The 27177-nt window shown below is 39.4% G+C and overlaps 1 protein-coding gene across 14 annotated transcripts in view; it reads left to right on the forward strand.

Annotated features, from left to right (window-relative positions):
* Positions 1-1523: 1523 nt before the first annotated feature.
* The window catches only part of GON4L (gon-4 like), an 87741-nt gene continuing 62087 nt past the window's right edge, over positions 1524-27177 (forward strand). For 8 of the 14 annotated variants that reach the window (XR_002176061.3, XM_019933452.3, XM_019933483.3 and 5 more), the window contains exons 1-4: positions 1524-1669; positions 3481-4011; positions 9298-9489; positions 26401-26594. Coding sequence is in view for 12 of the 14 variants with exons in the window: in XM_019933452.3 (XP_019789011.1) it covers positions 3507-4011; positions 9298-9489; positions 26401-26594 (891 nt within the window). In the remaining 2 variants the exon portion in view is untranslated. Of the gene's footprint in view, positions 1670-1732; positions 2711-2760; positions 2780-3480; positions 4012-9297; positions 9490-26400; positions 26595-27177 lie in introns of those variants that run through there. The other 6 variants (XM_019933510.3, XM_019933516.3, XM_019933458.3 and 3 more) reach the window with 5 other exon arrangements.

Genomic DNA, 27177 nt, shown 5'->3' on the forward strand with positions numbered 1-27177 from the left:
CTGTCCGAAAAGTTCCGGAAGGCAAGCCCCGCCCTTTTCCGGAAGATCTCTGGGAGGGCACCCCTCCCATCGCCAAGATTTCCAGAGAATGAGACCCCGCCTACTGATGGGCTGTGGGTCTGTAAGGCGAAAACCCCGAGGCCTAAGGACAAGTGTAGGTACTTTACCGTATGAGATCCCCTAGATCTTGTGATTCCGGTTCCCTTGGCTTAATATAGCAGCAGAATGTTCTGGCAGGATTTTGGAAAAATAAAATTCTATATTGCCTGCATTTCAGTATTAGTTGCCTTTATTGTCATGCGTTTCTGAGACCACTAAAGATTATTATGGAAACTTTCTTAAACTTCAGAAGCTCTGAGTAAAGACCAAACCTGGTGTTGGTTTCACAACTCTGAAAATTTACTGAAAATAATTTAATTGTATAAGTAAAACGGATGGATTCTGTGATGTGTAAATTGAAGCTGTTTTTAAAAAAGACTAAAAAAGAGTGCTAAAGTTAATCATTGTTGGATATTTCTCTTCCAAAAGCTTCAAGTGCTTAGAACTGCTTAGGGAAGTGAGTGTGTGTGTGAGAGAGAGAGAGAGAGAGAGAGAGAGCGCCAGCGAGCAAACCAACAGATCTGTGTATTCTGTAGTTTCAAAAGCAGGACACGAGTGAAACTCCAAGCTTCTAGAGATTTCCTTGACATTTGGAAGAGTTAGAATGATTCACGTAAGAGTCAGACTACTGGCGGTTATCTCCATGATTACACCAAGTTCATCATTTTTGGCTTGGATACTTTCATCCTGTCGGATTCTGTTTACAGACAGAATCAGGTCAAATAAATTATTTAAATGCATAAATATTTGTTGATGGTTCACCTGTAAGGTGAGAGAGTTGAATGTATTTTTTCAGCTTTGACGTTCTGTCCTTGTAGAAAAGAGGAAAGAACAGTTCCAGGAGTTATTCATTCAAAACACATGTATTGAATTTATTGGACGTCGACTATTCCCCAGGCACCTTCCTGGACACTGGATTAATGCATTAGAAGCTAGAGTCAGGATACCTGATTCCTTCTGATAGCTGTGTATCTTTGTGAAATCACTTACCCAGCTGAGCCAAAAATTTGTCCTGTGTAAATTGGAAGGTATAATAATACCATTGTCCCATAGGATTTATTGTGAAGATTAAAAAAAAAATCACCTTTGATAACGTAGGTGAAAGCATTTTGTAAGCAGAGTATTATACAGATATGAATAATTACTATGGATTGAGTCCAAGACTGCCTTAGCTTTATTCAGGAAACTGCACTATTTGTAACCCAGTGATTCCTCTTTCTGGAATTTTATGAATTCTCCATTTCCTTGGTCCTGTATTCCAGGTGTCTAGAGGCGAGAAGGATTAATTGTCAACTTAAACCACTGAACCTTAACCCCCAGTTTTGTTTTGTGTAGGATAGCTCCATGGACAGAGAAAGCGAGGTATTGCCTTTAAATTTTTTTGCCAACAACGGACATACTAGCCCTTTGGCTTCTTTCTGCCCTAAAATAAGATGGCACCTGTGGTTGGCGCATGCTCCTTGATGCCCTGACTCCGCGCACCGCGACTCGGGGGCGCGCACGTCAGTCACTGACGTTGGCTGACTTCCGGTGGTACCGAAGCTGAGTTTCCGCGGGATCGGGCAGGCTGGTGAGGGTACTGGGTCGTGTACCGTGGGGCGGGAAGAGGCAGGTGGGAGCTGGACGTCCGGGCGAAGGATGTCCAGGCTAAGGCGGTCGGGTCTGAGGGCTGGTGCGGGGTGCGTGACAGAGGTAGGGGAGTGAAGGCGTGTAGCTGGGAGTGGGGACTTGGGCCAGCGCTCGGCGGCGAGGTCAAAAGCACAGTTAGGACCCCTTTGTGAAATCTTTTCCCAGGAGGGGTCCGCGCTGGGCCTGCCTCCGGATTTGCATTCATTCACTGTCGGTCTGACGGCAGTTCCCAAAGGTGGGGGGGCTCTTTAGAGCCTCTGCTGCCTTTGAAGTGCCGGAGCTGATCCCTGCACGCTGCTGACTTTGAATAGTAGCTGCCTTTCTTTTTTTCTTTTTTCCTCCTTTTTTGGACCTCAGTAATTTATCTGAAATATAAGACTCGCCTGAACTAATCCCACTCCCTTTCATTCTCTCTTTCCATTCCCTTATCAGCGAAATCTTCAGGTGTTTATTGAACTTTAATTATCAAGATAAGGACATTAGTTGATTTGGCATGGGTGGGGGAATCTCTCCTAGTGTCCTGGAGAAACTGAATTAAGGAGGTTTAAAACTAACCTTATAGTTGAGACTCTTAGAAATAACTTTATTTTGCAGTCCTCTAGTCCACGCTTTCATCTAGTCCCCTGGTAGATGGGCGTTCAGGCCTTGCTTCAACATTGTCAGTGATGAAGAACTCACTGTAACAGGAGGGAGATTATTCTATTCTTGGACCTGTTGTATTGAGAATAAAGTTTTTTTGGGGTAGAAAGATGCAGTCAGTTTCCATATAATGCTCTTGATCCAAGATGCATAGAATAAGCACAGAATAGGAAGTTCATACACTCTTTCATTCATTCATTCGAGGAACATTTATTGAGTATCTACAATAGGGCAGATACTGCTGAGTACTACGCGTACTAGCTGCAAAGAGTCCTTTCCCTCAAAAAGCACATTGTTTTGGGGCAGGATGGTGGGAAGGAGACAAGAAGCAATCATAAAAGTGGTAAGTATGAAAAAAGAGGTTTGCAAATAGCTGCTATGCGAACATAAGAGAAGATACCATCCACTTTAGGTTAGTGTTGCCATTAAAGTATGATAATTGGAATTGAAGCCAAGAGTCCAGAAGTAACATAGAGAACAGTTAGGAATCTCTTTATTGTTTTCAACACAAAATTTCTGTTAATATAGTCTAACCTTTTTAAACAACCACACTTTACTTTTGGATTGTTTCTGTTAATGGAAATACCTGTTTATGAAAGCAACAATAGCAAACATTTATTGATCTAAGAAATTACTATCTAATGATGTAGGTGCTATTTTTATTTCATTTTATAGCTGAAGAAACTGAGATTCAGTTTAAGTAACTTATGCAAGGTCACAAAGCTGGAGAGAAGCTTGACTCCACAGTTTGCTTTCAGCATCACGTTATTTTGCCTCGCTGATGGTAATAATAATAACTAACACTAATCACTTACTATTTAATTCTTATAACAACTGCATGAGGTGAGAACAATTATTTTTTTTACAGTTGAGGAAACCAAAGTTTGGAGAGGTTAAGTCACCCAGCCAAGATAACACACTAATCAGTAATAGAGTTAGGATTTGAACTCAGGCAGTGTAACACTGTCTCTCACCTTCCACCTAATGGGACATTGTGCATTTGGTGTAAAGTACCGTGTTGATGATTGAACATGAATAAGTGAAAAGATCTGAGGAAATGTTATTATCATTAATTAATAGGAAGGTGATAAGAACTTGCCTTTATCCTTTCAGGATGGAACAGAAGTGGGACTTGCAAAATGTTGCCCTGTAAGAAGAGAAGAACTACATTGACAGAGTCCCCACAGCATCAGGGCAACCAGGAGGAAGATGACTTAGACCTAGAGTCAGCTGTTAAACCAGAATCTGACCAAGTTAAAGACCTGGGGTCAGTGTCAGTGTCCTGGGGTCCAAGTTATGGCAGAGCAGCTGGCCTTGAAGTGCAGTCTGTGCAGGATGCAGGAAGTCAGCTTGGTATGGAGGACCCATCTTTGAGCTCTGGGATGCTCACCCAGGACACAAATACACCAGTTGTAGAAGCTGTCGATGTGGCCATCTCTCAGGGAGTCACCCTACCTTCCTTGGAGTCTTCCCAGCCCCTAAATATACACATTGGTAAAGGTAAACTCCAGGCCACTAGTTCAAGGAGAGGGAAGAAAATTACACTCAGGCCTGGGTCACTTGCTCAAGAAGACAGAGGTGATCATCTTATCGCAAAGGAGCCTTTTTCAGGAGATCCTAGTGAAGAATTCAAGGAAGAAGGAGGTAAGATATGGAAGGTCTTAGGTTACATTTTCCTTGTCAGTACCAGCTTGCCATTGCCTTTGCTGTTGTCGTCGCACTCTCTGCAGTGCCTTTACAAAATAGCGTTTCTGAAAGAGGATGCTGATTTGCTATGGAATTGGAGCTGTGGTGCTTGTAAGGGTCAGCGTTGAACGTTATGAATGGGTGGAGACTTTCTTCTCCCCTGCCATTTCCTGGATCATCTTCTGTATCCTCTTCTTTCCTTTCTCTTATCTTTTCATCATTTCTGGAGGGATGAACTATGTATGGCCTTTTGTGATTTGGTGAGTATTTATGAAGTGGGCCTTGAGGAGGGGCAGTGGCTTAAAGGGAGAGACTGCTGCCTGCATCTACAGAGGTGACATAACCCTTAGGACTTGAAGGATGAGTTGTGGTTTGATGGACTGGTGGCATGGAGTATCTTAGGCCAAGAACAGTCTGGGCAGAGGCAGAGAGGCACAGAGGCAGAGGCAGAAGAGGTAGTGAGAGATATCTTCAGAGTGGTAGATTGTGTTTAGATTGTGAAGGGCTTTGTTTTTCACACTTAAGTGTTTCAACTTTTCCTGAAGGTTATAGCCAATTAACAAAAGAAGCAGAAGGCATAGTTCTGACCTCAGAAAGCTTATAGTCTGGTTGGGAAGACAAGACACTGCTCCAAATGAATTATGGATAATTCATTTGGAGCAGTTTAAGATACTATGTGATTAAGTGCTAGTGTGGTACAAGTAATTAGGATTTTTGAAATCAGAACTTGGATTGATAGGATTGGACGGATTGGGGTGAAGGAGTGGAGGCAGAATAGCATTTTCTACAAACACGTAGAAGTGCTGTGTTTGTGTGGGAGGGTAGCAGGGCTTCAGATAGAAAGGATAGATCCAGATTACTATACAGAGCCATGCTGCTATGCCCTTGAGACTGTATAAAGTATTGGTGTAGGATGTTGGCAGTAAGGATAGAGAAGAAAGGGTATATCTCAGAGACATTACAAAGAAAGAATTAATATTACTCAGAGACTGATACCATTTAAGATAACTGGACTTGGGGATGGTGAAGCATGCCTTCACGAGGAAGGTATTTGAGGGGGTTGAAATGAGTTCAGCTTTAGATATATGGAGTGTGAGGTGCCATCAAGGAAAAGTAGAAAATTGAGATTGGAGTTTTCTCAATCTCAGTTGGTAAGAGGTAGGACTAGAAAAGTGTTAATTGTGGTTCTTCTTCATGGAAAGGAGCATGGAAGAAGATGACAGAGAAGGGAAAACTGGAGAAATAATAGTGGAAGTCAAGGAGGGAGGAGAGTGTTAAGAACAGATACATCATTTAAAATTTAGTGACAAAGGAGATACAATGATGCCTGAGAAAATATTACATTTAAAGGTTGATGATCTTTGAGAGTAGATTTAGGAGAGTCTTTTAGAAAAAGGAAATCAAATGATGGCATTAAAGAGGGAGGGATGAAAGCCCCAGTAATAATTTGTGCCATGGGAGAATGGAAATCGCTAGAGGGGGCGGCAAGACTATGGAACTTTTTCCTTGGCTAGGTTGTATTAGTGATATGAAGACAGGAGGAAATGGAGGAAAATGCAGGATTAAAGTGCTAGAGAAGGAATGTAAAATTAAGTAGGGGTTCAAAGTCACTCACCTATTGAGGAGTGGAATCTAGAGATATTTTCAGTGGTCAGTTTGCAAATATCCAAGTGTAGATAAATAAACATTTATTTTTTAGGATTATCTGTAATACTACTACCCCGTTGATTCTCTCACCTTGTACTTCAATTAGCTGTATATACAAGTAATACCAGTAAAAGAAGTACATTATGAGTCCTTTTTTCCCCCCAAGTAACTTTTTTCAGCCAAATAGAAATGTCACATAAAAAGCAGAAAGGAGGAAAGAAGGAAGATTGAAAATTCGTACATGTGCGTTTTGGAAAATATTGAAAAGTTGAAAGAAGAAAATAAAAATCACCCATAATCTTACTGCTCAGAGTAATTACTGTTATAATTTAGTGCATATTCTTTTCGTTGTTTTGCTTTCTTTTAAGTGACATTTTGGTTTTTTTATTATGATTATGTGGGGGAAGAAAACAGAAAAAACATCTAGGTTATTTTGAAGTGTCAGCATTGTGTTATAATTGATATACACTGTTAAATCTTGTTTCTAGATTGCAGCTGCTAGTGATTAAACCTTTCTCTATATTGATGTTTATTCTCATAGAATTTTAATTGTTCTTTTAAAATTGATTTATGGACCCTGATTTCAGCTTAAGCCGTTTTTTCCTTTCTTTGCCTTCTAAAAATGATTTAGGCGGATTTCAGCTTAAAATTAGTTGGTTTTTACAGTTTTCAGCTAATTATTTTCATGTTATCAATTTGAAGTTGTTAGACTGGCAGTAAACAAGTTACAGCTGTGCTCTGAATAAGGCTTTTACTTCTCTCTCTTACCCTTCTTTATTTCTTTATTTCTTTGGCTGCATTGGGTCTTGGTTGCGGCACGTGGGATCTTCATTGCGGCAGGCATGTGGGATCTTTCGTTGCGGTGTGTGGGCTCCAGAGCGTGCGGGCTTAGTTGCCCTGCGGCATGTAGGATCTTAGTTCCCCTACCAGGGATCAAACCCACGTCCCCCTGCATTGGAAGGCAGATTCTTAACCACTGAGAGGTTAAGAGTGGGAAGTCCCTCTCTTACCCTTCTTGACTTCTCTTTCTAAGGTCTTTGGCATCTAGCAGATTGATAAGAGGAAAAGAAGAGTGGGATCCTAGGGGGTTCTGTAGGAGGGGAATTAAATTGAGAAGCAATGAGATGGGATCAGGAAAAAAAAGTTTGCAGAGAAAAGGAATATCTTCTCTATGTAGAGTATGGTGCAGCTGATAAACTGTAGGGACAGTTTTGGAGTAGTTCCAACTGTTTGAGGTGGAAAAAGTATCAATGGAAGCTCTACCTACCAAAGTGAACTTCTGTATTTTGCTTAGATGTAAAGATTCTGGTATGTTTGTTTAAAAAAATCATTTGCATCAGTTCAGTTTTTAAATGTTAGACATTAATTCTAAAAATTATTAACAATTGTTGATTAATGAGAAAGCTCTGCTGTGCTATTGATTTAATTTCCTCCCTCTTATAAGAAATGTGCCTGAGAGGAACTTTTTTTTTTTATAAATTTATTTATTTATTTTTGGCTGTGTTGGGTATTCGTTTCTGTGCGAGGGCTTTCTCCACTTGCGGCGAGCGGGGGCCACTTTTCATCGCGGTGCGCGGGCCTCTCACTGTTGCGGCCTCTCATTGCGGAGCACAGGCTCCAGACGCGCAGGCTCAGTAGTTGTGGCTCACGGGCCCAGTTGCTCCGCGGCATGTGGGATCCTCCCAGACCAGGGCTCAAACCCGTGTCCCCTGCATTGGCAGGCAGACTCTCAACCACTGTGCCACCAGGGAAGTCCCCTTAGGGGAACTTTTGATTTGTTGGATTTAGAATTCAACTCGTTGTACAGTCCCTATTAAAACCACAGCTTTTAGCCTTTTTGACATTGTGAATAAATCATGGGCTCCTGAAGTAAAGGAAGTAAGATTGAGAGTAAATAGAATTAAGGATTCATTCATACTTTAGTTGAAAATAAAGGCTTTTTTTCTTTGTTGACAGGGTGTCCTTCAATTAAAAATCTTGTGTATACCAGTTGAAACTGCTAATGTTGATGGGATAACAGTCTTAAAAAGTGTTATCTGTTTTGAATGGGGCTCAGTAACAAATAATTTGATCTCTTTATGAAAAACAATTTTTTTCAACTATGTAATACACAAACATGGGAAAAAAGTTCCTAAATGCAGAAAGTACACAGGGAAAAGTTAGGCACTCTTTCACTTTGTCCTCTTGTTTTCCAAGTTCTCAGAAGCAATCACTATTTAACAATGCCTTGTGTATATTCTATAGATCTTCTGTGTATACACAAGCCTGTATGTATTCTTGTTCCTATGACAGCTTGATTCTAATGTTTGCTTTTGATATTGCATGAATGTTTCTTTGTCTTTTTTTTTTGCGGTACGCGGGCCTCCCACCGCTGTGGCCTCTCCCGTTGCGGAGCACAGGCTCCGGACGCGCAGGCCCAGCGGCCATGGCTCACGGGCCCAGCCGCTCTGCGGCATGTGGGATCCTCCCGGACCGGGGCACGAACCCACGTCCCCTGCATCGGCAGGCGGACTCTCAACCACTGTGCCACCAGGGAAGCCCCTCTTTGTCTTTTTAATGCCCCTCTCGAAAAATGGAAAGAAAGGTAACACTCTTTAAGAGTTGAGGTGAGGAGAGAATTCCCTGGCGGTCCAGTGGTTAGGACCCAGCACTCTCACTGCCGGGGCCCTGAGTTCCATCCTTGGTTGGGGAACTAAGATCCCACAACCCATGCAGCTCACAAAAAAACAAACAAACAAGAGTTGAGGTGAGGAAAGGAGAAAGTTGTCTAATGAACTGTATAACCATGTATTTATAATGTTATGGTGATTTTTACTCTAATGCTTTGTAAGATTGATCTTACAGAGTCAGAAAGTTCAGGACATTTTATAATGTATATCTTTAAAAAATTTTATTTATTTTTGGCTGCATTGGGTCTTCGTTGCTGCATGCGGGCTTTTCTCTAGTTGCGGAGAGCGGGGGCTACTCTTTGCTGCGGTGCACGGGCTTCTCATTGTGGTGGCTTCTCTTGTTGCAGAGCACGGGCTCTAGGTGCACGGGCTTCAGTAATTGTGGCATGCGGGCTCGGTAGTTGTAGCTCGTAGGCTCTAGAATGGAGGCTCAGTAGTTGTGGCGCATGGGCCTAGTTGCTCTGCGGCATGTGGGATCTTCCCAGACCAGGGCTCGAACCCACGTCCCCTGCATTGGCAGGTGGATTCTTAAGCACTGAGCCACCAGGGAAGTCCTATATCATTTATAGTTGATTAAATGGTCATCTATATAAAATGTCCCTTTGTTACCAGGAATATATCTCCCCCCACCCTACAATTACGGATATGATCTTTTCATAGGGAAAAAAAATGCATGTTAGAACTAGAAAGACCTTAGCGATTACCTAGTTCAATTCCCTGACATTACCGATGACTAAATTGGACCTGAGCTTTGATTTCAATATTTTTCTTAGGATACTGTCTTTAAGAGAGAGGAATGCCTGTATAGTAAATGCATCATTAATGAAGTTATCTAACTAAAAAGGACTTTATAACAAGATGCTGATTTTTACAACAGAGTATAATTGAGAATGGACAAAGTGTGGAGCAATATTTGTGATTCTTCCAGGAAAATCTCAAATGCATTCTGGAGGGGAGATGCCTTCATTACCATCAGACAGTCACTCTGCAAAACCAGCAGCCCAGCCTAGGAAATCATCTCAGCCAGATGTCTGTGCCTCTCCTCAAGAAAAGCCACTCAGGACTCTAGCTCACCAAGCTGAGGAAGAGATAGAGGATGGTGGACTCTTTATTCCAATGGGTAGGCTTTCTTTTCTTTTCTTTGAAAAAAAATCCTCTTTATTGAAGCATAATTTGCAGAAAACTGCACATATTCCAAGGTATCCAAGTTCACTGAATTTTCAAAGATTGAATACACCCATGTAACCAGCAACCAGATCAAGAAATAATATTACCAGTACCTAGAAGTCCTTCCTTTCATTTATTACTGACACCCACCCATGGGTAACCATTATCGTGACTTCTAGCAGCACAGATTAGTTCACCTGTTTTGTACTTTATGTGAAATATGAATATGTTTTTTGATTGCCTTTTCCCACTCAACATTATGTTTATGAAGTTGGTCCACATTGTTGCATGTACTTGTAGATTGTTCATTTTCATTATGATGTAGCATTCTGTTGTTAGAATATTCTATATTTTCCTTATTAATTCAATTCTTAATGAGTGAATACTTTCCAGTTGTAGGCTACTCTGAATGGTGCTGCTGTGAACATTCTACTGTAGATCTTTTGGTGAACATATATGCCTAATTTTTGTTGTGTGGAATTGCGAGGTCATAGGATTAGGCCTCCATAAAGTTTTTTGGAAACTATATATATATATATATATTTTTTTTTTTTTTTTTTAATTTATTTTATTTATTATTATTTATTTTGGGCTGCATTGGGTCTTCGATGCTGTGTGCGAGCTTTCTCTAGTTGCACTGAGTGGGGCTGCTCTTCGTTGTGGTGTGTGGGCTTCTCGTTGTGGTGGCTTCTCTTGTTGCAGAGCACGGGCTCTAGGCACGCGGGCTTCAGTGGTTGTGGGACGAGGGCTCAGTAGTTGTGGCTCTCGGGCTGTAGAGTGCAGGCTTAGTAGTTGTGGCGCACGGGCTTAGTTGCTCCGCGGCATGTGGGATCTTCCCGGACCAGGGTAGAACCCGTGTCCCCTTAATTGGCAGGTGGATTCTTAACCACTGTGCCACCAAGGAAACCTGAAACATTATATTTTTATTGTGAAATATAACACATACAGACGAGTGAATAAAGACTTCTTTATTTAGCTTAACAAATGGTTTTAAAGTGAACACTTGTGATTTCTTTTTCTCATCGCAAATAATAGACCTCCATTGCTATGTAGGTTAGAAGTTGTGATAGTGGGCATCCACATCTTATTTCTGAACTTGTGGGAAGGTGTTCAGTATTCCTTATTATATGTGATGATAATTGTAGGCTTTTTATAGATATATTGTATCAGATGATGGAAAATTTTTTCCTAGTTTTCTGAGAGTTTTATCACATATTGAATTTGGTCAAATGCTTTTTAAAAATCTCTATTAAGATTATTGTATGTTTTTTTCTTTATTCTGTTTTCTTTTTTGTTTTTTTTTTTGTTTTTTTGGCCGTGTTGTGTGGCATATGGGATCTTATTTCCCTGACCAGGGATTGACCTCGTGCTCCCCGCAGTGCTGAAGTGCAGAGTCCTAATCACTGGACTGCCAGGGAATTCCCTCCTTTATTCTGTTAATATGGAGAGTTACACTGATTATTTTTAATGTCAGATTTATTGAGATAATTTTCGTACAATAAAATTTTTTCAGTGAGTTTTGAAAAATGGATATAGTTGTGTAACTGCCACTACAATCAATATATGGAACATCTCTCTCTAAAAGTTCCCTCATTCCCCTTTGCAGTCGTTCATTTTCAGCCTTTGGGAACCAGTGATCTCAATTTTATTCTTACAGTTTGGCGTTTTCTACAATATTATATATAGGTGTTATACAGTATGTATGTAACCTTTTGAATCTGGTATCTTTTAAAATTTTTATTGAAGTATAGTTGATTTACAGTATTGTGTGCATCCTGTATCTTTCACTTCGTGTAACGCTTTTGAGATTAATTCATGTTTGTTTTTCATTGCTGAGTAGTATTCTACTGTATAGATATACCACAATTTGTTTATCTGTTCACCAGCTGATGGACGTTTGGGTTCTTTCTCGTTTTTGCCTGTTATGACTAAAGCTGCTATAAACCTTCACATGTAGTTCTTTTTTTTTTTTTTTTTCTTTTTTTGGGCTACCCCATGTGGCATATGGGATTTTAGTTCCCCGACCATGGATTGAACCAGTGCCCCCTGCATTGGGAGTGTGGAGTCTTAACCACTGGACTGCCAGGGTAGTGCCCACATATAATTCTTCTTTTAAAAAATAAATTTATTTTGTATTTTATTTATTTTTGTCTGCGTTGGGTCTTCGTTGCTGCCTGCGGGCTTCTCATTGCAGTGGCCTCTCTTGTTGCGGAGTATGGGCTGTAGGCATGCGGGCTTCAGTAGTTGTGGTGCACAGTTGATCCGCGGCATGTGGGATCTTCCTGGACCAGGGTAGAACCCATGTCCCCTGCATTGGCAGGCAGATTCTTAACCACTGCACCACCAGGGAAGTCCCTGGTTCTTTGATAGATATACGTTTTCATTTTTCTCGGGGTAATAACTAGGAGTGGCATTGCTGGGTCTTACAGTAAACGTATGTTTAAACTGTGTCTAAACTGTTTTCCAGAGTAGCTGTACCATTTTACATTCCCAGCAGGAATGTATGCAATTTACAATTGATCCACATCCTTGCCAGCAGTTAACAGACTTTTTAATTCTATCTGTTCTACTAGGTGTATTTCCTTGTGTTAACTTGCATTTCCTTAATGAATAATGATATAAAGCATATTTTCATGTATTTATTGGCCATTCATAGATTTTTTTGGTAAAATGTTTGTTCATTATTCTGTTTGTCTATATTCCATTCGTAATTACTGCATATCTTGCATGAGATACTTTGAAACTACGCATATATCCTTTTTCTCTTCAGATGTTTCCCCCCTAATTTTAGCCTCCTTTGGTAGATCCCCTGCAACAATTATAATGCTGATTTTTTTTTTTTTTTTTTTTTTTTTTTGCGGTACGCAGGCCTCTCACTGTTGTGGCCTTTCCCGTTGCGGAGCACAGGCTCCGGACGCGCAGGCTCAGCGGCCATGGCTCACGGGCCCAGCCGTTCCGCGGCATGTGGGATCTTCCCGGACCGGGGCACGAACCCGTGTCCCCTGCATCCGCAGGCGGACTCTCAACCACTGCGCCACCAGGGAAGCCCTATAATGCTGATTTTTTATTTCTGTTGTTCCTTTTACATTTATTAATTGGCATTTTTCTGTAAAGAAGAGCAGTCCCTTCTCCCTCATTTATTTATTCAGTTTTTATATGAGTGTGGACTCATGGATGTTTGTTTTATTATTTGAGTTATAGTGCCATGTTATCATTATTTATTTTGCCCGAATGGTTTCAGCATTAGCCACGAGGAACTACTTCAAGGTTTTTTTGGTTTGTTTTTTGAAATTTTATTTATTTATTTATTTGGCTGGGTCGAGTCTTAGTTGCGACATGCAGGATCTTTTTTGTGGCATGCGGGCTTCTCTCGTTGTGGTGCGCAGGCTCTAGAGCATGCAGGCTTAGTTGCCCCTCAGCATGTGGGATCTTAGTTCTCCGACCAGGGATTGAACCCGTGTCCCTTGCATTCGGAGGCGGACTCTTAACCACTGGACCACCAGGGAAGTCCCAGGTTTTACTTTTACGGATTATACTTTCGTGTTGTAAAAAGGAACCTTTGCCTAATCCAAGGCCACAAAGTTTTTTCTTCGTGTTTTCTTCTAGAAGTTGTAGTTTTACACATTACATATAGGTATATGTGATCCATTTTGAGTTAATTTAAAAAATTTATTTATTTATTTATTTCTCTGTGCCAGGTCTTAGTTGCGGCAGGAGGGATTTTCGTTGCGGCACGCAGGATCTTTTCAGTTCTGGCATCTGAGTTAATTATTGTATAATGTGGGAGGTATATTTGAGATTCTTTTTTTTACCTATGGATGTCCAGTTGTTTCAGCACTATTTGTTGAAAAGATTTCTTTCTCCATTAAATTACCTTTGCATCTATGTGAAAAAGTCACTACTTGTGTGGGTCATTCATGGACTCTCTCTTCTTTTCCATTGGTCTATGTATTTAACCTTTCACCAGTGTCGCAGTCTTGAAATCAGGTAGTCTGTGTCTTCCAACTTTTTTTTTTTAAACAAGATCATTGGGCTATTCTAGGTACTTTGCATTTCCGTGTAAATTTTAGGATTGGCTTGTCATTTTCTTCAAAAATACTTGCTGGTGGGCTTCCTTGGTGGCACAGTGGTTGAGAGTCTGTCCGCCTGCCGATGCAGGGTACACGGGTTCGTGCCCCGGTCTGGGAAGATCCCACATGCTGCGGAGCGGTTTGGCCCGTGAGCCATGGCTGCTGAGCCTGCACGTCTGGAGCCTGTGCTCTGCAACGGGAGAGACCACGACAGTGAGAGGCCCACATACCGCAAAAAAAAACAAAAACAAAAAAAGGAAAACATACTTGTTGGCATATTGATCGATAATGAAACTGTCGATCAATTTGGGAAAGTCGCTGTCTTTTTTTTGTTTTGGCTGCACCATGCGGCATGTGGGATCTTAGTTCCCTGCCCCGGGATCGAACCCCTGCCCCCTGCATTGGGAGCGTGGAGTCTTAACCACTGGAGTGCCAGGGAAGTCCCGGGAAGGTTGCCATCTTAACAATACTGGGTCTACTAATCCATGAATAAGATATATTTCTGTTTATTTAGGTTTTCAAAAATTTCAGAAATATTTTGTAGTTTTTAGTATATAAATTTTTCATGTATTAAATATTTATTTATTTTAAATTTTTTTATTTATTTTTGGCTGCATTGGGTCTTTGTTGCGTGTGGGCGTTCTCTCGTTGCAGCTAGCGGGGGCTACTCTTCATTGCAGTGTGCGGGCTTCTCATAGCAGTGGCTTCTCTTGTTGTGGAGCACGGGCTCTAGGCGTGAGGGCTTCAGTAGTTGTGTGTGGGCTCAGTAGTTGTGGCTCCCGGGCTCTAGAGTGCAGGCTCAGTAGTTGTGGCACATGGGCTTAGTTGCTCTGTGGCATGTGGGATCTTCCTGGACCAGGGCTTGAACCCGTGTGCCCTGCATTGGCAGGTGGATTCTTAACCACTGCACCACCAGGGAGGTTCTAAGCATTTATTTTTTATGCTAATGTCAGTTTTTCTTTTCAATTTTCAGTTCATTGCTAATTTATAGAAATATAGATTTTGGTATATTGGTATATCTTGTGACTTTGCTATAAATTCACTTATTAGCTTTATGTACTTTTTTGTAGATTCTTTAGGGATTTCTTTTTCTTCCCCCATTTTTTAGGCCATGCTGTGTGACATGTGGAATCTTAGTTCCCTGACCAGGGATCGAACCTGTGCCCCCTGCATTGGGAGTACAGAGTCTTAACTGCTGGACCACCAGGGAAGTACCGAGGGATTTCTCACATAGATAATTAAGTCATCTGCAAATAAGGAGTTTTTTTCCTTCATTTCCAATTTGTGTGTCTTTTCTTTCTTTCTTTCCATTCCTTCCTCTCTCTTCCTTCCTCTCCCTCTCTCTTTCCCTCTCCGTCCATCAGCCCCCATCTTATTATGCACTGGCTAGGACATTCGGTACAGTGTTGAAGAGAAGCAGTGAGGGTGGGCATCTTTTCCTTTGTTCCTGATCTCTTAGGGGAAATACACCCAGTTTTTCACCACTAAGCAGGATTTGTTGGTTTATAGCTATTGTTTATCAGATTGAGGAAGTTCTCTACTATTCCTAGTTGTGGAGAGTTTTTATCATGAACTGATGTTGGATTTTGTGAAAAGCTTTTTCTGCATCTATTGAGATTATCTTTTGTTTTCGTTTTTGCTTTTAATCTGTCGATATGGTGAATTGTATTGATTGATTTTCAAATTTCAAAGCATTTTTGCATTTCAGTGATAAATCGACCCTTTTGATCATGATATAGGTATATATATATATATATATTTTGTATTGCTGGATTTGATTTGCTAATATTTTGTTAAGGATTTTTGTGTCTGTGCTTGTAGTTTTTTTTAAAAAAAATATATTTATTTATTGGCTGCTTGGGTCTTCGTTGCTGTGCGCGGCGTTTCTCTAGTTGAGGCAAGCAGGGGCTACTCTTTATTGTGGTGCGTGGGCCTCTCATTGCAGTGGCTTCTCTTGTTGTGGAGCACGGGCTCTAGGCGCGCGGGCTTCAGTAGTTGTGGCACGCAGGCTTCAGTAGTTGCGGCTCGCGGGCTTGAGTAGTTGTGGCTCATGGGCTCTAGAGTGCAGGCTCAGTAGTTGTGGCGCATGGGCTTAGTGGCATATGGGATCTTCCGGGACCAGGGATCGATGCATTGGCAGGCAGATCCTTAACCACTGCGCCACCAGGGAAGCCCCTGTAGTTTTCTTTTCTTGTAATGTCTTTGGTTTTGGTATTAGGGTAATACTGACCTCATACAATGAGTTGGGAAGTGTTCCTTCCTCTTCTTTGTGTTTTTTTGTTTTTGTTTGTTTTTTTGAAGAGTTTGTGAGTTGGTTTTATTTCTTCCTTAAATGTTTTGTTGAACGCACCAGTGAAGCCATCTGGGCCTAGAGTTTTCTTTGTAGGATGTTTTTAACTATGAATTCAATTTCTTTAACAGATAAAGGGTTATTCAGTTATCTCTTTGTTCTTGAGTGAGCTTTGACAGTTGGTATCTTTTCAGGTATTTGTTCTATCCAAGTTGTTGAATTTATTGACATAAAGTTTTTCATAATATTCCTTTGTCATCTTTTTAATGTCTGTGGGCTCTAATGATGTCTGTTCTTTTATTCCTCACACTTGTAATTTAGTCTTTCTCTTAATCATTCTGGCTAGAGGTTTTTCAAAGAACAAGCTTTTGGTTTCATTAATTTCTCTATTTTTCTGTTTTCTATTTTACTGGTTTTTGCTGTTGTCTGTTATTTTCTTCTGTCTCTTTGCTTTGGGTTTAATTTGGTCTTTTTCTAGTTTCTTAAAGTGGGAGCTTAGGTCATGGATTTGAGACTTTATTTTCTAATAATACTATAGAATTTATCAATTTCCCTTTAAACACTGTGCTAGCTATGCCCCACAAATTTTGATATATTGCATTTTATCAACTTCAGTTGACAGTATTTTCTAATTTCTTTTGGGATATCTTCTTTGACCCATGGGTTATTTAGAAGTGTGTGTGGGGCTTCCCAGGTGGTCCAGTGGTTAAGACTCCACGCTTCCACTGCAGGGGGTGCAGGTTCAATCCCTGGTCAGGGAAGTTCTGCTTGCCGTGCAGTGTGGCCAAAAAAGAAAAAAAAAAAAAGAAAAGAGGTGTGTGTGTGTGTGTGTGTGTGTGTTTCTAAACAACAGAAATTTATTTTCTCACAGTTCTGGAGTCTGGGAATTCCAATATTAGGTGCTGGTAAATTCAGTTTCTGTGAGAGCTTTCCTCCTGACTTGTAGACACCCACCTTCTCACTGTGACCTCACATGGCCTTTTCTTGGTGCATGTGTGTGGAGAGAGAGGGAGTGAGCTTTCTGATATCTCTTCTTATAAGGACACTAATCCTATAGGATCAGGGATTCACCCTTATGGACTCATTTAACCTTAATTACTTGCTTAGAGGACCCATCTCCAAATACAGCCATACCAGGGGTAAGGCTTCCAACGTATGAATTTTGGGGGGACACACGTTCAAGTTAATTTTGGGGAGACACACACATTCAGGTTTTCTGTACAGGATTGGAGTCCTATTCTATGTTCAGTTTCAGAACCTGATTTTTTAAAATGTAATTTTTATAGTTATAGAGTACCATATGGCTTATAACAGCAAAAACAAAAAATCCACTATAACTTTTTAGAAGTGTGTTTTTTCACTTCCAAATATTTGGAGACTTTCCAGCTATCATTTTGTTACTGATTTCTAATTTAATTCCCTTGAGTTCACATCATACTTTGTATGATTTCAGTACTTTTATATTTATTGAGGTTTATTTTATGGCCCCAATATAATCTTTATTGGTAGCTCTTCCATGTGTATTTGAAAAGCATATGTATTCTGTTGTTTTTTAAGGTCCACTGTTCTGTAAATGTCAATTAGGTCAAGTTGGTTGACAGCATTGTTCAGGTTTTATTTATTTTTATGGATTCTTTTTTTTTGGTCTATTCTGTCAATTATTGAGAAAGGCATATTGAAGTCTCCAACTTTAATTGTGGATTTGTCTATATTTCTTTTCAGTTTTGTCAGTTTTAGCTCTACATATTTTATTTATTTATTTTTATTGTTTTTATTTTTTATTTATTTAAAATTTTTTAGCTGTGCCACCTGGCATGCTGGATCTTAGTTTCCCAAACAGGGATCAAACCTGTGCCCCCTGCAGTGGAAGTGTGGAGCCTTAACCACTGGACCGCCAGGGAAGTCCCTAGTTCTACATATTTTAAAACTCTGTTTTCAGGTACATATGCCTAATAACATACATTGAGTGGGTTTTGAATGTTAAGGCAAACTAGCATTTCTGGGGTAAACCTATTTGGTCATGATGTATTAGATTTTCTAATATATTGTTTAAGGTTTTTGTTTTTTTGTTTATGGGAGATAACTGGCTTTAATTTTCCTTTCTTATAAAGTCTTTTTCATGTGTTGGTATTAGCGTTATACTGACCTTATAAAATGAATTGGGAAATTTTTCATCATTATCTGGTCTCTGGAAGAGTTTGTTGAAGACTGGTGTTATTTCTTTCTTAAATGTTTTGTAAGCATTCACCAAGGGTGCTGTCTAGGCCTGGAGTTTTCTTTGTCAAAAGCCTTTTAAGTTTTGGATTAAATTCTTTAATAATTATAGGATTATTTAGATTTCCTGTTTCTTTTTGTGTCAGTTTTGTGTAAGTTGTGTTTTTCAAGGAATTGTCAAATTTGTTGATATAAAGTTGCTTGTAATGTTTATTTTGGTATGTCTAAGATTTTTAATGAGGTTGTCTTTTTAGTTTTGATTTTAGTGAGGTCCTCTTTTTATTTGTGTCTTATTTTTTTTGTTGATAAGTTTGGCTAGAGGTTTATCAGTTAATCTTTTTAAAACCAACTTTTGGCTTTCTTGACTTTTTTTTTCTATTTAATTGATTTCTGTTCTTTATTATTTCCTTCCTACAATCTACCTTGGATTTGATTTGTTCTTTTGTAGCTTCTAGTAAGATTTTCAATCTTTTTTTTCTAATATATACATTTAAAGTTAAAACTTGCCCTCTAAGCATTGCTGTAGCTGCATTCTGAAAATTTTGATGTGTCATACTGTTGTTTTCATTCATCTTAAAATATCTTTAATATCCATTATGACTTCGTTTTTTTTGGGTTTTTTTTGTGGTACACAGGCCTCTCACTGTTGTGGCCTCTACCGTTGCGGAGCACAGGCTCCGGATGCGCAGGCTCAGCGGCCATGGCTCACGGGCCCAGCTGCTCCATAGCATGTGGGATCTTCCCAGACCGGGGCACGAACCGTGTCCCCTGCATCGGCAGGCAGACTCTCAACCACTGCGCCACCAGGGAAGCCCTATGACTTCTTCCTGACCCATGAATTATTTAGAGATATGTTGCTTAATTTCTAAACGTTTGAGGATCTTTCTAGTTAAATTTCTTTATTGATTTCTAGTTTAATTCCATTGTGGTCAAAAAGCATATTGTATATGATTCCTGACCTTTGAAAATTCTTGAGTCATTTAGCTTATGGTCTGTTCATGTGCTGTTAAAAAGAATACATATTTAGTGGGTGTTTTATACATGTCGTTTGAGTCAAGTAAGATGTCCTGTATATGTCTGTGAGGTCAGTTTTGTTAATGTTGTTCAGATCTTTTATATCTTTACTGATTTTTTTTTTGTCTGCTGTCATATGTTACTGATTGACATCTGTTAAAATCTCCAACTGTGATTGTGGCTTTCTCCTTTCTTTCCCCTTTAAACTTTTTTATAAATTTATTTATTTATTTATTTTTGGCTGCATTGGGTCTTCATTGCTGCACGTGGGCTTCTCATTGTCGTGGCTTCTCTTGTTGCAGAGCACGGGCTCTAGGCACACAGGCTTCAGTAGTTGTGGCACATGGGCTCAGTAGTTGTGGCTTGCAGGCTCTAGAGCTCAGGCTCAGTAGTTGTGGCACACGGGCTTAGTTACTCTGCGGCATGTGGGATCTTCCCAGACCAGGGCTCGAACCTGTGTCCCTTGCATTGGCAGGCGGATTCTTAACCACTGCGCCACCAGGGAAGCCCTCACCTTTTGTTTTATATATTTAAGCTGTATTATCAGGTGCACAGAAATTTAGAATTGTCATGTCTTTCTGTTGAATTGACTCAGCATGAAATGTTCCTTTTTATCTCTTTACTTCTTGCCTTAAAGTCTGCTTTGTATTTGATATTAATGTGTACATGGTATAAGTGTTTACATTGTTTTGCTTTCAACCTTTTTTGTGTCTTTTTTAATGTAAATTTATTTATTTTTGGCTGTGTTGGGTCTTCGTTGCTGCATGCGGGCTTTCTCTAGTTGCGGAGAGTGGGGGCTACTCTTCGTTGCAGTGTGCAGGCTTCTCATTGCGGTGGCTTCTCTTGTTGTGAAGCACAGACTCTAGGCGTGCAGGCTTCAGTAGTCGTAGCGCATGGGCTTAGTTCTCCGCGGCACGTGGGACTTTCCTGGACCAGGGATCAAACCTGTGTCTCCTGCATTGGCAGGCAGATTCTTAACCACTGCACCACCAGGGAAGTCCCCTTTTTTGTGTCTTTATATTTAAAGTGTATCTTTTATAAATAGCATAGAGTTAAAAAAAACAAAAAACCTTGTCTGAACATCTTTGTTAATTAGATTGTACACTTCATTTATATTTAATGTAATTTCTGATATAATTTTCTATTTCTCTATTTCTTTTTTGTTCCTTTATTTCTCCTTTCCTTCTTTTGGATTAATCAAAATGCTTTTACTTTTCTTCTCTATTAGCTTTTTAGTTTTGTATTCTTTTATTTTTCTTTTACATGTTACCCTATAGATTAATATGCAGTCTTTGAAATTACTATAATCTACCTTAAATTCGTACTTTTACCACTTCCCAAACCATGTAAGAACTTTACAACAGTTTTACTTTATATATCTACTCCTGCCTTTTGTGTTATTGATATTGTATTTTACTTCTTCATTTGTTTTAAACCCTACAAGACATTATTGTTACTGTCTTAACCAGTCAATATTGATTTATATTTATCACATAGTTAACCTTTCTTATGTCTTGATTCATCCTGAAGTTCTTTATTTTGCCTTCATCTTGGGTCATTTTTTTTCATCTTGAAGAATTTCCTTTAGTATTTCTTGCAGACCTGGTCTCCTGTCAATGAATTATCTCAGATTTTGTTTGTCTGGAAAAAAAATCTTAGTTTTGCCTTCATTTTTAAAAATTATTTTCACTGTGTATAGAATTTTAGGTTGTTCTTTTCCCTGCAGAACTTTAAGATGCATTCTGTTATATTCTGGTTTCCATTGTTTCTGTTGCAAATTCAGCTGTCAGTTTTGTTGTTACTTTGATAATTTGTCTTTTTTTCTTCTGCTTCTAAGATTTTCTCTGTTCTGTTTTTCAGCATTTTGACTATTATGTGTGTACTTGGGTTTTCTGTTTTTAATCTGCTTAGGGCTTGTAGAGCTGCTTGAATATGAGATTTGATATTTTATCAGTTAAAAACAATCCTTGTAAATATTTTTTTTAGATATCATTTCTGTTGTGGTCTCCTTCTTTTCTTCTGGTATTCCAGTTACATGTATGTTAGGTCTTTTCACCGTGTCCCATGTGTATTGTTTTTTCTTTATATTCTTTTCTTTTTTCCTCCATGCATCAGTTTCTGCTGTTCTGTAGTCTAGTTCACTAATTCTCTGTTTTGCCGTGTCTTATCTATTAAATTTTTCATGCCAGTTTAGCACTATAGATTCTATGTGAAATTCTCCATCTTTTCCTTTATTTTCTTGAATGTGTTAATCATAATTATTTAAAAATCCTTTTTCTAATATCTGATTCACCCATAGGTCTTTTTTTTTTTTTTACTGTCATCCTCCCCCATCCCCTAGTGTTTTGGCATCTTGGTTCTTGCTATAATTTTTGATTGGATGCTGGACATTGTGGATGAAAAATTCTAGAGGCGTTGGTATTGTTATCTTCCTCTAAAGAGGGTTATGTTTTCTTCAGGCAGGCAGATAATTTTGGAGGGTCACTTAAATTCTGCCAAGGGTTGGTTTTATGCTATATTAAGTCTACTTTGTTTCAACTTTATAGATTGTGGCCTATATTCCTAGTGGGTAGCTCTTCTGGGGTTTCAACACTTGTAAAAAAGCTATAGTGTTTATGAAGACTTTTTCTCCTTTGCAAGACTTCAACTACAACCTCTGTCTTCCCAACACTTGTGTAGTGTAATCTTAGTTCCCCGACCAGGGATTGAACCCATGCCCCCTGCGGTGGAAGTGCGGAGTCCTAAGCACTGGACCGCCTGGGAATTCCCTGTGATTCAATCATAGTTTCTTTTTTTTTTTTTTTTTTTTTTTTTTCGGTACGCGGGCCTCTCACTGTTGTGGCCTCTCCTGTTGTGGAGCACAGGCTCTGGACGCACAGGCTCAGCGGCCATGGCTCACGGGTCGAGCCACTCCACGGCATGTGGGATCTTCCCAGACCGGGGCACGAACCCGTGTCCCCTGCATTGGCAGGCGGACTCTCAACCACTATGCCACCAGGGAAGCCCTAAGCAGCTATTTTCATACAACAAAGCGACTTTGGTGATTTAGATATTACAGAACCCACCCATGTTTTTATTGACATCATCCATTTTGCAGTACATTTACAGTGCAAATTTACTTTCAACTTACTGCTTACATCATTAAATATGCTTCTCAGCAAATACCTTGTTTTTAGCCACATCCCACCTTTCTCATAGAAGGAAAAATTAGATATTCTTCTTTATTCTAGTCTGATTTTTATAGAGTGGCTTCCTTTGTAAAATTTTTTAAATTTTAAAATTTTATTTATTTATTTATTTTTGGCTGGCCACTGCGGCATGTAGGATCTTAGTTCCCTGACCAGGGATCGAACCTGCGCCCCCTACAGTGGAAGCACGGAATCTTAATCACTGGACCGCCAGGGAAGTGCCTTTTTTGTTGTTGCTTTTGTTTTCCTTTTTTTAATTTTTAAATTTCAGTTCTTTAGAATTCTTAGGGTCAGTGGTATCCCAATATTTTAAAAGTAAGATAATAGATTAGTTCTAAAACAGAGTAAGATAGGACTGAATTATCTGTTCTTTCTTGGATTGTCTGTGCAATGTATTAGAATTTGTTCAATTTTCCTTATAGACCCACATTCCCTATTAAACTCAGCCTTAAAATCAGAAATCAGAGGAGAAATAAGTGTGATGTGATTTAGGGGGATGTAATTAGATGAGATCGTGTAACCCCACAGTGATTACTTTGATTCTGTGTTTGTAATATAGCCATTCTGAATGGGAATTATGCTAACTCCAATGCTTTTTCCATTGAAAAGTATTTTCTGCAGCGAATTTTGTTATTTCCATTTTCATTTTGTGATAAGTTTTCTTCACAGTTCTTTAAAATTATTTTTTATGTTTGTCTTTATTGTATTTTTATTGGGGTTGAATGTTTTTCAGTGTATATTTTAAAGCAGTGTTACTCAAAGTGTGGTCTGAAAACCAGTGCTAGTTTGAGAACTATTTGTTACTGGTTTGAAACAAAATAAATCACGGAAACTGAGAATAAAACTTTAGAAATGTTGTAACATTTGACATTATGGCTATATTCTTACTTTATAAAAGTATGAGTCTACAGTGGATTGGTCAAAAACAAGACTAGTTTTTCACCACAGAGAGTTTGAGAAGCACTGTTTTAAAGGACAATTTGATTCCTCATCAACTATCTGTATAAAATTTTATTAATTTTAGCTGCTTCCATTGTAAATTTCCTTTTTTTGGTCTTCACTTCTATGAATTTTTGTTACATTTTGTAGATCTAAATTTCGTGAGGAAGATTTTATTTATTTAGGTTAATTTTTCGTTAATAACGCACTTTATTATTTCTGGTATAACATTAATAGTTTTAACTTGTGTCTTTCATACTTTTTTCCCCGGGTCAGTTTTTCAATTGACAGTGTTACCAACAACATGATAGGATATGAATATGAAGCTGAATCAAAACTTCTTTGGGTGTCAGAAATCCTTTTCTTGCTCTGCAACTACCAGGTCATTGTTTAAGTACTGGTAAGATGAGAAGGGAAAGGTGGATGGCAGAAACCAAGAACTGGCTAGATTGGTCTACATGAGAAAGGATGCAAGAGGGAAGGGAGGAGCAAAGAGAGGAGATTCAAGTGTGGTGAAGAGAGAAGAGTTTTGGAGTTTATGGAGGAAAGGGGTAAATGAGGTGAGAAGAGAGACTTTGGGAAAAGATATGTGTACAAAGGTTTTTAGACAGTTTTGTTGTGTATTATGCTATGTAATTCCCCTTTTGCTCCTTTCTCAAATGACCATCAGTAAAGAGCTTTGTCACTTTTCTGATGCATTCTAGAGTTTTGTATTTCTTTTGCATCTGTCACTTTGTTGGGATGTACCTCAAGGTAGCCCATTTTTTGTTTAGGTTACACAAATGTAAGATGTGTATGTTTGAATTCTACTTTTTTTTTTTTTTTTTTTTTTACTTAAAAATCATTATCGGGCTTCTCTGGTGGCGCAGTGGTTAAGAATCTGCCTGCTAATGCAGGGGACACGGGTTTGAGCCCTGGTCTAGGAGGATCCCACATGCCGCGGAGCAACTAGGCCCGTGAGCCACAACTACTGAGCCTGCGCGTCTGGAGCCTGTGCTCCGCAACAAGAGAGGCCGTGATACTGAGAAGGCCCGCGCACCCGCGATGAAGAGTGGCCCCCGCTTGCCACAACTAGAGAAAGCCCTCGCACAGAAACGAAGACCCAACACAGCAAAAATATATTAATTAATAAACTCCTACCCCCAACATCTTCTTTAAAAAAAAAAATCATTATCAAAATTTTTTCCATATCATTAAAATCTCTTTGTAGACATTTTTAACTTGTCCCCCCCCCATCAATTGCTTAAAAAGACTATTTTTAATGGGTCAGTTACAGTCCAGTGCATGGTGTACCAGTGTTCACTTAATCATTTTTTTCATATTGGCTGTGCACACAAAAAATGTTGCCTACCTTTTCAGTAAACAATGAATGTTGCCTGCTGTCAAGGCATCAGCCACTGCAGCCATACCCCCACCCCACCCCCAAAGGGTGCACCCTGAGGGGAATTCAGGTTGGAGAAAAACAGGATCCTGGCCCTAGATAGTTAAGATGCATAGCTAAGGAATAACTTCAATGAGCCAAGACTCTTGCATATTCCTCTACATAGAAAAGCACTAAAATCATTAACTTGAGATGTCTTTTTTTGCGATTAGCAGTAATCTTTTGACGTTCAATTACATGTATTTTTTTTTTTTTTTTCCCAGTGAAAACTTCTGTATATCCTGGCTTCTCCCTAACCTCTTTGGAGCAGTTCCTCAGAGCTATCTGAGAGGCTGTCTCCCAGGCTGTAGTCCTCAGTAAGGTCCCTGAATAAAACATAACTTGCAACTTTTAGGTTGTGTGTTTTTCTTCAGTCGACATTTAGGTGTTTTCCATGTTTTTGCTAAAATAATTAATGTTGAAATGAATAACTTGATTAGTCTTTACATGTGTAATTATTTCCTTAAAAAGAAGATTGGATTGAAAGTTACGAACATTTATCAAATTCTTGATATATATTCCCAAGTGCAAAAGCAATTGTTTGAAATTACTAATAATTTTTCACTGAGTAAACATTGCCAGGGTGCAGCTTGAAGGTCATAAAATCTTTTTTTTTGCGGTACACGGGCCTCTCACTGTTGTGGCCTCTCCTGTTGCGGAGCACAGGCTCTGGACGCGCAGGCTCAGCGGCCATGGCTCACGGGCCCAGCCGCTCTGCGGCATGTGGGATCTTCCCAGACCGGGGCACGAACCTGTGTCCCCTGCATCGGCAGGCGGACTCTCAACCACTGCGCCACCAGGGAAGCCCCATAAAATCTTTTTAAACCAAAAAGGTTGTCTTGATGTTAATCTTCTCTAACCCCTTGTTTTCAGACGGTAGCAGACCAAAAAGTATCAGAGAGATGAGAACCTCATTTTGGTGTTGCGTGATAGTCTACTTCAAGACTTAACAGATTCTAATAATCAAGAAGCTTTTCCTTTTATCTGGTTATATATGTGCTCCTTTCTTGTAGAATAGAGGTACTTCATCCCCTCCCCCCTTTTTTAATCAGAGTGGATTTTTTTTTATTGATTTGCTCCTTGTTTTTTTCTTTTCTTGACTCAGTGTAATGATAATAATGATAAATTACATTTGTATAATATTTCATTGGCTATAAAGCACTTTGATATATATTATTTCACTTAATATGCGTGGCATCCCTGAAGGGAAGATATCTGTATTTATAAAAGAAAAAAATAAGATTATTGCCAAGGCAACCCAGTTAAGTTATAGATCTGGGACATAAACCTGGGTTTCTGATGTATTATCTGGGTAGTATGGAGTAATAATTAAGACAGAGTTCTAGAGCTAGAGTGCTTGGCTTTAAAACATGGCTTTGTCATTATTAGCTCTTAGGAAAGTTTCTTAATCTTTCTGCCTCAGTTTCTTCCTCTGTACAGTGGGAAAAATAATAGTCCCTACCTCATAGGGTTGTTATGAGGAGTAAGTGAATTAATATGTATAAAGTGTGTAGAAGAATGCCTGACATAAAAGGAATATTCAGTGAATGTTAGGTGTTATTGCTACAACAGTACTACCACATCTGCCTTTACCACCGCTGTTATATCTTAGTCTTCTTTGATTTCCAGGGCCAGACAGCTGGCCTTTTCTTTTACTGGTGGCTTTTTGGGTTAAGTTCCGGGAGCAGTTGCTTTGGTGATTCTTGTGATGTTCTTGGTTTATTTGCAGAAGAGCAAGACAGTGAAGAAAACGAGAAAAGGCGAAAAAAGAAAAAGGGTACCAAGAGGAAAAGAGATGGAAAGGGTCAAGAAGAAGGGACTTTGGCTTGTGACCTGAAGCTGGATGACATGCTTGACCGCACCTTAGAGGACGGCGCCAAGCAGCACAACCTAACAGCAGTCAACGTGCGAAACATCCTTCATGTGAGTAAGACGGGGGCAGCCGTGTAATGGGAATAGAACTCTTTCACCAGGAGCAAATAAAAGTTCTCAGGAAACTCTTGAGTCTTGGTGTGTGAATTACTAATTTTGTGAGTTCCCTGTGGCAAAATATTTTACATTTCAGGGTAGCCTTCTCTTTGCACTCAGCAGAAGTTTGAAATGTGAACACATGTGAAAGAACTTAATTGGGAGGATAAACTGTTACTCTGCTTCCTTCCACTGAGTTGATTGTTTATTGTTTAGCATATTCAAAGATAATGGAAGATGATAATGTTCACAGTGGATTTACTCTTGTGGGTCAATGTGTCTTAAAAGATGCCCAGTTAACAGTTTACAGTCCTTTGCACATATGCAAATACTCTTCTTTGCTATGTAGCAGTACAGCTATTTATAAAGCCTTTGCTGTTTATTACTGTTTCTCTTAAGCAGATAGTTAACCTGAGAATTTTTTTTTTTTTGAGCCATTCCTGTTAGTATCAGCTAATGAGATTGGTCCGTTTGCTTGCTACATTGTTGGAAGCTGTGTGCTTCTCTCCAAAACTTCCTTCTTTGCTTTCAGTTGCCT

Source organism: Tursiops truncatus, chromosome 1 (assembly GCF_011762595.2).
Source record: "Tursiops truncatus isolate mTurTru1 chromosome 1, mTurTru1.mat.Y, whole genome shotgun sequence".
NCBI lineage: Eukaryota > Metazoa > Chordata > Mammalia > Artiodactyla > Delphinidae > Tursiops > Tursiops truncatus.